General features: G+C 43.5%; 1 protein-coding gene across 1 annotated transcript in view; it reads right to left on the reverse strand.

Moving 5' to 3' along the window:
• LOC116082516 (constitutive coactivator of PPAR-gamma-like protein 1) overlaps window positions 1-12,324 on the reverse strand; it is an 88,867-nt gene that overhangs the window by 51,209 nt on the left and 25,334 nt on the right. The window contains exon 4 of the mRNA XM_031359417.1: window positions 960-1,088. Coding sequence (XP_031215277.1) covers window positions 960-1,088 — 129 coding nt within the window. The remainder of the gene's footprint in view (window positions 1-959; window positions 1,089-12,324) is intronic.

The raw sequence follows: 12,324 nt of genomic DNA on the forward strand, positions 1-12,324 counted from the left end.
CTGACACCCTTGAGGTAGTCACATAGCCTGGTGGCCAAATTACAGGTTTAACTGCCTCTCTCTCCCTATCAGAAGAGAGGCACCTGGAACTCTTCATGCAAAAATGAAGCATTCCCAGCTCCTCGGCTACTCCTCACTTTCCAAGGTTTACATAGCCTTTGTCACCACCACTAAAGGAGAGTTGTTTCACTGGAAACCATCTAGATTGTTGTTTCTCCTCACACTCGCTGCCAACCAAAGTTTGGTGGACCCACCTGCCTGACTATGCTTCATTCCTTCCGGTCTGGCCTGGCCTGGGTGTGCAGTGGTGCCTGGATACCCTGAGAGAGAGCAGAAGCAGACCCAGGCTTGCAGCTGTGCACTGGCTCTACAGCTTCTCTGACCAGCTCTGTTTGGTCTCTGACATCCGCCACTTAATACCAAAACCCCACAGCAGGTGGGATGGATGGCATAGACTGCATGCATATAGCACAACTACCAAGGCTTAGGCTCAAGGCAGTGTAGAACTACTCTAGTAAGCTGACTTGTCCACACGCTTCACTTCCCGAAACAGAAAAGTCAAATCAGCAATCTATAACACCTCTAGCCAACAGGCAGTTTATATTTTAAAATTCAGGCATGAGCCTGGCACGTCGATGCATACGTTTGGTCATAGCACTCAAGAGGCAGAAGCAGGTGGATTGCTGTGAGTCCAAGGAGCCAGGGGTACACAGAAAGACCCTGGCACAAAAACAAAAACAACAAACAAACAAAAAAACCTGACCAACAAACAAAAGTAACCCTCTAGTACATACATCTTATTATGAACAGAGCACCATAGACTCTGGCATTACCTACATTAACCCTCTCCTGTTTAGGCCAACAAGCAAGGTGAAGTGGCTCACACCACCCAGCTGGTGGAAGATACACTGGACAGCCTGACCCTCTGACCCAAAGCCTGTCCTTTCAGTTTGTGTTACCTGTGAATGCTGGAAAACATCTTTAGCTATGGCATCCAGATCAGACGTGTCATGAATGTTGCGGACATAATCAGCTACGGCTTTGATCACTACATCACAGGGTGGCAAGACCAGCTGGTGGGCTCGGACCTGAGAGGAGAAATGCACATATCAGCAGTAAGCAGGAGCCTCAAGATAGGTAAGTCTACATGCAGGACCCAGACACTCCAAAAGTGTGCCTGCTGGGATCCTGCTAGGATCTGCTTAGCATCTACCTGTGAGATCCTATAGGCATGGCAGGCTCTACTACAGCCAGCTTTTCCTTCCAGATGATAAAACACAATTCACCTGCTCAAACCCTGTACATTAAATGCATGGCTGAGATTTCATCACTTAGAGAACTAAGAACAGGACCTACCCACAAGCTGAGCAGGTCTGCTAGAAGCCATTTGTTTCCCTCCTTTCTTTCTACATCAACAGATTAGGCCAGCAGTGGTGTGATCTTTGAATCTGCATTCAAAGCTCCCTAAAACTTTAAAGATAAACTCAGTTACCAAGTACCTATGCCCACCAAGATTATCTCTAAAAAACAGAGGAATAGAGAATGTAATCTAATATCTAGTAATGAGAGCAAGATCTCTCATTATCCAAGAACAGCTACTACTAAAGAAGGTGAGTTAATAGACTAGAAAGAAAGCAAAACCACCCCATAAGTGCTTTGGAGTTGGCAGAACAATGGCCTCTCACTACTGTCCACATTTCACTCTCAAGAATCTGCACATACACTGTCATGTGGCAAGACAGGAGAAAGGTAGCCAATTGGCTCGCCTTAAAATAAAAATACTGTCTTGGATTGTGTGGGTGGGCAGAGTGTAATCACAGGGTACTCTGTGCAGGAGAGCAGTCTGTGAGGTGGCATGAGAAAGATAGGACCTGTCGTTGCTGGCTTTGAGACAGAGAAGGAAGCCACAAGCCAGGAATGTAAGCAGCTGTTAGATGCTAGAAAAAGTCCAGGGAGAATTCTCCCAAGAGAGCTCAGATGAGCACATGCCTGTTATATCTTGATTATCCCAGTGAGACCCATTTTAGACTACTAGTCTCTCTAACACTGACATAACACATGTGTGTGTGTGTATCTGTGTCTGTGTATGTCTGTGTGTGTGTGTGTGTGTGTGTGTGTGTTTAAACCAGAGTGGTGTATGTATGGGGAAGGGAGTAAATTAGAAAAGTTCAACCTTAAAAAAAAATGAAATGGAAAATATATGCACTTACACCTTGAGATTACTACCCAAATTTCCAGATGCCCAAAGCTACAATTCCCCCCATCAAGAAAACACTATGTTTCCCCTAGCACACATGGGATAGTCCATGAGGATCACTGGTTCTCACCCATAAGAGCAGCACTCTTCATATGGCTTAGACTCCGGTGCAGGGAAAATAGTATAAGGGCTCCCTGGACATGACTGAAGTGTTTATTGATGCTGACCATGAGCACATCCCTAGAAGTCTAATGCCCCTTCACATGAGCAAACATGCACAAGAGTGAGGGGCTTAGGACCAGGTAGAAGGGATCATGCCCTACCTTCTAGGCAATGCTACTCAAGGCAAGGCAAGTGTGGGGTCACCCACCACAGCAGCCAGGGAAGCAAGGACAGAACAGCAACCCTGAACTACCCCACATCACCTCAGTCCCATGTTGCTGCTGGCAGACACTTGGGCACCTTGCACACGGTGCGCATATCATCAGGAAGGGTACCATGTGGGCGGGGGGTGGGGAGGTGTCGTGGTGAGGAGAATGTCCTGACGGCCTGCCCTCAATTTATAACCTGCAGGTTCACCCTACAGTGCTTGGAGCTAGTTGGCCACTCCAACACCAGACACTCTACAAATTAATGAGTATCTCCCCATGCTGTGCATAGTATCTGAAATGCTGGTTATTTTAGGAGGTTTTAGACATTAAAAGATGATAACTTAGACAGCAAGAACAGAAGTAACTGCATATAAAATGGCTACCTGTCTGCCTCTTTCAAGAGGCAGCCCCACTGAGGGCCCCCCTTTCTGGTGTTCTCCACCCATGCTGCTGCCTCCTGCAGAGTCCTGACTGAACTGATAGCACCCTCAACCCTTACAGTGGCTGAGAAATAGCTATCTTTTCTTAATTCCATTTTTAAATTTTAGCTCAAAACATAAGGTTAGGAAAAAACAAAGTCAAATAAACTCTAAACTCTAGTGACTCCCACTGGAAACAATCATTCTGTTTCTGAGGAGAGTAAATGATCAAGTTTCCTTGTCATGAAATTATGAAGGACTTAACTGTAAATCACTTGCTTTGCTCAAAAAAAAAAAAAAAAAAAGGAGTGAGCCATAAAAGATCCACAAGATTTTACCTACCCGATGCTTCCAGGCAGGAAAGTTAAATAATTGGTAAATATTATTTTCATAGAAGTGATAATTACCTCTGCATCAAATTCTCATGTGAGCTGGGCAGTAGTGGTATATGCCCTTAATCCCAGGAGAGGCAGGAAGATCTCTGAGTTCAAGGCCAGCCTTGTCTACAGAGTTACAAGGGAGCCAGGGCTACAAAGGGCTCCAATCTGTAAGTTTTCATTTCTAGCATTATCTTTCCCAGAATGAACCATTTCCTACTGAAAACATTGTACTGTGATCTCCCATGCTTCTGTGACAGGCAACTATAGCACAGAACCAGCACACTGGAATCAATGACCTGCCAGAGCAGCCCCAAATGACAGATTATAGCCCATGAGCCAGCAGATCCCCTGTCTCCCCATGCCACCCAATAAGCTCTTGTCCTCTGACCTCTGCTGTAGTTTGACCAGGAAGTGCCCCACCCTCTATCCATCTCCACAGGCTCATATGTTTAAACTCAGTCTCCAGATGGTGCTGTTTGGGAAGGTTATAGAACCTTTAGGAAGTGGAACCATACTAGAAATGTTATCACTGGGAACAGGCTCACTACACCTCCTGTTCCTTCTAACTGGAGCCTGTGCACAGCTGAAATGTGATCGGCCAACCTCATCTTTCTGTCCATCCATGCCATGATGGACTCTATCCCCTCTGGACCTATAAGGCAAATTTTTCTATATTTTTTATAGAAAAAATCCTTTTCTATCCCAAAGTTACTCTTTTTCCAAGATATTATATCACAACAATAGAAGAATAACTAATATAACATTTAAATTTTAAAAAGTTCTCTAGGAGAATGAGGGCTGGGATTGTGCTGTGGCAGTGAGTGGCTGCACCCCTCAGCCTATGCTCAGAGCAGGCACCTCTACACCACTATGCTCATGACATGAGTGAGGAGCTGCTCACCACCGTGCAGCTGACAGACCCCAGGGCTGCTTTCACTCTTCTTAGGGATTGATGTGACGATATTCTTACAGTGGTAGCCAGCAAAGGACGACACTCATAACCACAGAAATACAAGGGGTAGCTGCTAGCATCTAGATCATGGGTATCCTTAAAGGGATCTTTTCAAGGAAGCTCACTCTGTAGACAACCAGAGATCCTGATTTGCTACAACCACTGATTTTGGTCAGTTATTTCAAGGGACATCTCAAGGAAGCTAAAATTAAACAATACACTATAACAATAATTAAAGTATAAACAACTTCTTCCAGATAAGACAAAATACCAATGGCATTTTGGTTACTGAAGCATTTATTTGTTCACTGTTTTTAAGTATCTTACTTAGTATAATAACCCTGTTGACTATAATGTACAGGCTCTGAATTCATTTAAATGTCACTATATTATATTCCAGGCATTAGGTTAAGTCCATCATACCACAGTATTACAACCTAAGATTTACTTGATTTAAAACAAAATAAAGACAAAAACCTTCCAAAGCTTTTTAAAAACTTATGATTAGAAAGGATAACTTGGATGTTTTTAACTCTCACATAACACAAATATAATGCTTCTGAACAGGGGTGGGGTTCCACTGAATATGAAGCTTATAGAAGAGGCACTTTTACAAAGCCCTAGGGGAAATCAACACATTGTTTCTGATATGTGAAACATTGAGACAGAAATTTTCTTTTCTTTCACCCTTTTCCACCTTTTCAACCCGTCAACACTAGATGGGAAAGAATGACATCCCCCCACACACACTGTCCTCAATGTGACTGTTCTTCCTATGCCACACTCCACAGAACAGAGCTGCAACTGCTTGACACTGTCCCCCAGCACTTGAACTGTTACCTTCATTCAGCCCACTCACTTATACTGGGTTAAGAGGGGCTTGCCATAACTGCTTTTTAACTTGCATCATCCAATGACACTGCAGTACCGTTGAGCATTGGCGTAAAATACCTGAACCAAACCTATGTCCATTGTCATACTGGGTGGGCTATATGACTCTCATGTCATTCTCCACATATTAGGAATATAAATCCTTTATTAAAAATATTCTATTTTGCAAACAGTTTCTCTTAGTGTGGTTGTTCTTCATTTTCTTAACTAAGAAGTCTATGTAACTGAAAGTTATACATTTTCTTCTAATGTTAATATTCTCATTTTTATACTTGGATATTCATTTTTTGTAAAAGAGTGCTCACCTCATTAGTTACCTTGGAACTTCTGATGAAAATAACTGACCACATATGTGCTATTTCTGGATTCTGTTTTGTTCCTCTGATTTATATAATCATCCTGACTGCAGTGGTAGCTTAGTCTTGAAGCTTGATAGTATTAAGTCATTCTTACTTTCTTCATATTAAAAATAGCATTTGGGGCTGAGGAAGTAGCACAGTGGTCAAGGACTTGTCTGTATATGCTCAAAATCCTAGGCTTAGTTCGCAATATAAGAGGTAAAAATAGGAGGGAAATGGTTGTTATTATTTTTAGTCCTTTAAAGTTCCATTTGAATTTTTAAATTAATGTGTATAGAAAGTCTTGCTGCAACTGTGATCAGAAAGGGATGTTTTGACAATGGGCTCATAGGCTCTCTTTAAATCAGATGTGTCTGCACAACGACATCCACCTGTTCTCTATGAGAAGAAGGCTCAGTCCATCATACCCTCTAGAGATGGAGCATGGTAGGAAGGTCAGACAGATGATATAGGGTGGTGGGTGCATGATGCTTCTTCATCAGGAGCTCCCTGAGTGCTCTTGTTTCAGTACTGGAGGTAAAAGATCACAGCAGCAAAGGGAAGAATTACTCAGAGTTAAGTCATTAAGTGGACACTTCTGGAATACAAAACCTGGCTCTTGGTTCTAAAGGCAGAAGACTTCAGCAGAATACAAGATCAAGAGCAGTTCAACCTAGATGTTTGCACTAAACTAAAGCAAACCAAGGTCCAAGTGTTGTAGGTGGGAACAGGGACAGATGACAAAATGTAACCAAGGTAGTGTTGTGGAATTTAGCAGGACAGCACTGAGAAGGTAGAAAGGGCAAGCAAAGGCTCCGTGTGAAGGACCATGCCTGTAACCCCAGGACTCAAGAGGGCGGAGGCTACAGGAGGCTACAGCCTGGCTCACTCTGTTTCAAAAAATTAAAAACCCAAAACATTTGCAAATCTTGTATCTAACAAAAGACTTGCATCTGAAATATATTAAAATCTGTTTTCATTTAATGAAGATAACTCAACCTAAAATAGGCAAAGGTGTCAGGGAAATGGCCAACGGGCATAGGAAAAGATGCACATTATCATTAGTCATTACAGAAAGGCAACTTGAATGCAAAACCAAGACCTCATTAACCACTAAGTGAGTAAATACAAGAGCAGACAGTAACAAGTGCCGTTAAGGACATACACAAGTCCAACTCTCCACATGCTGCCAAGGGAACAAAACTGTACAGCCACTGCACAGCATGAAGGTGTGATGAGCTCTCAGAATACTAAGCACAGAAGTAGCACACAGCCTAGACAGTAAAGAGAAATGAGCTGTGTGTGTGTGTATGTGTGTGTGTGTATGTGTGTGTGTGTGTAAGTAAAAGCGGACCAATGTGTTCGTACAATTTATAATCACCAGAAAGCATAAACAACCTAAAAATCCACAGATTGACAAAATGTGGCATAATAGTACCATGGGTGTCATCCAGCCACAGGACGATGTGGTGCTGAGGCAAGCCACAGTGTCAGCAGACCCTGAAAGCATTAAGTCAAACACACACAAAGATGGTATGGTGTATGGTTCTGAAAGAGATAGAGTTTATTATCAAGGAATTGGGCTGTATTAATAAGAACATAATTTCTTTTGGAGTTAACAAAAATGTTCTATGATGGTTACATAGCACTGAAAATTGTATGACGTCCTGAATTAATTACATGTGAGTTATATGTCTTAATACAGAAACTGCTGACAGGAAGACTACTACTACTGTAGAACTGGATAGAGGAACCAGTTGTGCTTGTGCCTGTGCCTGAGCAAGTAAGAAAGTGAGGGGACTCCTGTATAGGAAGCCATATAAAACACAGCCAGGAGGAAAGGCTAGCTCTAAAACACCAACAAGAAAAGCCAGCATGGACAAGGTCTAACCCAGGGACTTGAAGAAGCCAGTGAGTGGCACAAAACCAGGCTGGCACACCTTCCGTTTCTGACCTGAGAGTAATCTTGAAAATCCACGTCTGCCGTAAACCTACACCCACAACACTGTAAGGACAGCAGCACTCTACACTGAGCACAGCGCTGGGTCTGTGGTCCCATCTAAAGAATGATATTCTCTAGGTTACAGAACTGCCTTGGAACTATGGCTGTAATATGACAACAGCGTTGGCCATCAATTTAGGGTGAGGGGTTGGTGGTGACAGAGATTAGAAAGCAGTACTGAATGTAACTTCACCCCAGCGCTGTCCTCACTTTCATGTAATGTAAGTGCTGAGCAGGAAGTAATGGAGCCTACCTGGTCTGGAACAAAGCCAAGACTATAGACTCCACAGGACAGCACATGAGTTATTGCCATGATGCTGTTACTTAAAAGGAAATGAGATCACTGCACAGTAGGCACAGAAGGTGCAAGCACTAACCTGGAGCCCCCTCTGCGCCCTTCTTCCTGGTTTTCTCCAGGGTTCTCAGAAATACCTACCACATTCTACTCCCCAGTCCTACCACAGACCCACTAAGACTTGCATGAAGAACAAGCCCCTTTCATCCCACCATTATGACAGGAAGCCCATCCTGACCTAGGTAGCATGGGCAGAAAGAAGGCTACTCCTGAAGCCCAACAGACTGCAGCAAATTCCTTAGAGCTACATACTTCCGACCTTAATTTTCACTCAACAGAAAGCCTTTGAGCTATCCTGCACTTAAAAGCATTCCACTTAACAATTCAATGGGTAAATTAAAGATGATAAAGAATAAATTTCATACTAAGTCTAGGTTCTTAGGGTTTCTATTAACTACTGGAAACAGGTAGCTAGAGAGCAGTGGTGCGGCAGATTCCTGTGATCTCAGCACCTGGGATTGAGGAAGGGAGGGGTGGGACGTGGGACGGGAGCAGAGGAACAGGAAGATTATGCTGAGTTCCAGGTCAGCCAGAACTACACAGCAAGATCCTATTTCAAAATAAACAAGCAACACAAAATGGCTGGCTACCACAAATCATGAGCATAACTCCATGTTAAACAGCAGCAGATACAATTACTTCTGGAAGACTAAACATAAACATGTTAAAAGCAGTTCTCTTCCTGAGCTGGACTGTGAGTGGCTTTCATTCCCATATTACACATTTCTCTAACATTTGGAGTCTGGAGAGGAAGGACGGAAAAAGAAATAGGAAAACTAGCCGGGCGGTGGTGGCGCACACCTTTAATCCCAGCACTTGGGAGGCAAAGGCATGCGGATTTCTGAGTTCAAGGCCAGCCTGGTCTACAGAGTGAGTTCCAGGACAGCCAAGGCTACACAGAGAAACCCTGTCTCGAAAAACCAAAACAAAAAAAAAAGAAAGAAAGAAAGAAAAGAAAGAAATAGGAAAACTATAAAAACCAGCCACTAAGAGCAGAATGTCTAGTCAAAACACCTCATGTTAGCTGCCCGTCTTCTCCTATGGTCAGGCTATGCTTTGTGTTGTTTTTAAAGGATAAGAGGAAGAGTGTTTTGGTCTGTCTACCTTTCAGTCCCTATCTTGTTTTCTCCAGAGTTCAGGAAGAGCTCACACTTGAGGCACTGTTTCTTTGCTCTCACTGACTTAACGTAAAGGATGCACTGTGCTATCTTCAGCGTGACACTAATACACAAGCAGGAATTCCTTCCCTAGAAGATGAATAGAGACAAACTGCCCCTCATGCTAGGACAAAAACTACAATGCAGGGGCTAGAGAGATGGCTCAGAGGGTAAGAGCACTGACTGCTCTTCCGAAGGTCCTGAGTTCAAATCCCAGCAACTACATGGTGGCTCATAACCACCCCTAATAAGATCTAAAGCCCTCTTCTGGGGTGTCTGAAGTCAGCTACATATAATAAAAACTACAAAGCATATCCACCTTTCTGATTATTGACTTTATACCCAACTTAATTTAGAGAATATTCCAGAATAATAAAGCCACTGGACCACCAACCTAGCTCCAGTGTTCATATGACACACAAGAAGCCTCCAAGCATGGGAAGGCTATCCACACAAGGCCATTACTTACTGGGCTCCAGTTGCCACAATTCCAAGGACAAGGACCAGTACAGCAGACACTAAGGCTAGTGACACCAGTAAACACCATTGGCACCCATATTCAGAGTAAGATCCGGCTAGCCAGAGCTACATAGCAACACACACACACACATACACACACATACTGGGGGCAGAAGGACAGTAGATCATTCCAGAAACTTAAGATTCAGGAAAACAAAAAAACAAGAAGAAATTATATATTTTTAAATTAAAACTAGTAATATTGGTAAGACTTTTTAAAAATAAAAACAAAATGCCCCCCCAATTCAAAATTTATTTAACTGTTAAGGACACAAAAATCATAGAATATAAAATCCACAAAGAACATTTGGAAAAATCACTTCTAATATGTGCCTGTGTCCGGGGCCCTATGCCAGGCAACGGCTGAAGCCTCACCCCTCCGCAGAATGTTTAGTTTTGGACCATGGGACAAAGGACTAAAGTGCATTCTTTTATATACCAAAGCAAACCTGGCTTCCAGGTTCTCCTAGCATCCCTCAGTCCCTACCTGGCACATCCTGGCCCCAACCCTCAACTTTCCAGCCCAGGGCCTGGGCTGCCCTTGCCCCCAGAGGCTCCTCTATAGAATCCAGACATTTTGGTCTCTCCTCTTCTTTCTCTGGGTGTGCACGAGCCCCATTCTCTCATTCTTTCTCCCTCCCCAACATTCCCCCACCACCACCACCATCACCTTTCCCCATGGCAATTTCCCTGGCCTTGGTCCTTGAGTCCAATGAACTTGCCCACCCTAGAGCAACTCCCCAGTAAACCTGCTGTTAATATAATCTAATCTGGTTTGAATTGGCTCATTTCACTGGTGGCAGGGGCAGAGAAATAACCTATCACAGAACATTTTCAGGGCTGGGTTGCAGGAGGCCAGTCACTAATCTCATACAGAGCCAAAGTGGCTAACTATGTCACAGCACAGGGGAAGCAGGAACAGGTGCCTGTAGGAGGAATGGTAGCTCACAGACTTCAAGGCCTGAGGCTAATTCAGCTTTCTAGCATCTAGCTGCCAAAGCCTTCCATGGCACATAAAAGAACCCTGTACCCTACCAAGCCCAACCAAGTGGACACAGCAGGGTGACCAGCAGAAGTCTTTCCTGGGCCAACGTATATTCATCTGATGTTTATCACTGTAAATACAAGAAATGCTCTTTACAATACATAAGTGAAACTAAAATATTATACACTAAGAGCATTCTCTTCCACCAGAAGGTTACAGTGAGGATTTCCCTATACTTAAAAACAGGGTGCTCCTGGAGTATTTCCAAGTACTCTCGGGTAAGTGGTTTACTGTTTCTATAGCCCATGAACTTAACATACAGCCTCAGGCTTGGGAGTCAGACAAACCAGTGGGTTACTTTGTTTCTGCCATTATCAGGGTCCCCATTGATAGTCAACCCAGCCACTGGTCCTCCTCCAAGACTACAGCAAGGGACTTCAAAGCCAAGATCCTACAATGTATGACTTTCAATGCCACTGAGTAAGTACCCAAGCCAGCAACTGGGAGGTAGAAGCAGCCGTGGATATTTTTAAGTTCAAGGCCACCCTGATCTAATGAGCAAATGCCAGGCCAGCCATGTTTACACTGGTGACACCCTGTGTCAAACAAGAAAAGAAGGGAAGGAAGAAGGAACAGAAGAAGGGAGAGGAAAAGGGAAGGTAAGGAGGGAAACTGAAAAGTTAACTGGCCACCTGCTGCCATCGCCTTATCAGCGCTGGGTGATGAATGCGCCAGCACCACCTTTACAATCTGGCGGTAAACATGAGCCACTAATTAACAAGGCAGCACACACAGTCCTCCAACTAGCTGTCCCTTTGCAGGTATTAGCCAATGAGGTGAGCAGCAAGCAGTTAAGGCCAGCCTGGACTAGAGAAAGCATGTAAAAGGAACATGAAAGGGGGAGAGAGCAAGGAGTGGGGAGTCCCAGTGCTGTAAGCACAATGAGGATTTTGAGCTATATAAATTATGGACAACTGGCTTCTTATCCCCGATATCTGTCATTATCACATAATTAAAAGATGAAACTGTCTCTCAAGGTTTTGAGCTTTCTTTTTATTTTTAGCACCTTGTGTTGGATTCTAGTTCATATGCTCAAGTGTGAATAGCTTCACTTATTCCAATCTTTTACCACACCACACTTGCTGCATTTGCCAGAGTCAGTTTTATCACATTATTGTTCACAGAGTTAGTCCTACGGGACTCTACCGTCTAACAATTCAAAGCAACTCAAGGCCCAGCACACTGGAACGAGATGAAGAAGAAGAAAAGAGTTTAAAGCTGCAAAGAGCAAGATGAAACAAGCAGCGAAGGATTACTACTTGAACCATAAGAGACAGCAAGGTTAAGTGCAAATTAAATGTAGGAAGAAAAGCTTCAACCTGAAACTAAATATCAATTTTAAAACCAATTAAAATTCTGTGAGTATTATAGAGATTAAAGTAATAAGGACCCAAATTTTCAAAAGATAGAATTAATCTTATAAATGAAAAATGAAAAAGATTAAAATAGCAGCTGGGATACTTAACAGTTGTGCTCAGAGGCAAGCATGCCAACAGCTCTCCTAACCAGTACAGATGGGTAAGACGGTGCTCCACACAGAAATGCCTCCAAAGAAATCTAAACACGACACAGAGCCAACAGCAGCTAGGGAGACGGCTCAGTGGTTAAGACACTGGCTGGATCACTGGAAAACTTGACTGTGGGGCCAGCAGGATCACTGCTGGCTATCAAGCCTCACGACCTAAATTCAACCTCCTG

This window comes from Mastomys coucha, unplaced genomic scaffold, assembly GCF_008632895.1.
Source record: "Mastomys coucha isolate ucsf_1 unplaced genomic scaffold, UCSF_Mcou_1 pScaffold7, whole genome shotgun sequence".
NCBI classification, from domain to species: Eukaryota; Metazoa; Chordata; class Mammalia; order Rodentia; family Muridae; genus Mastomys; species Mastomys coucha.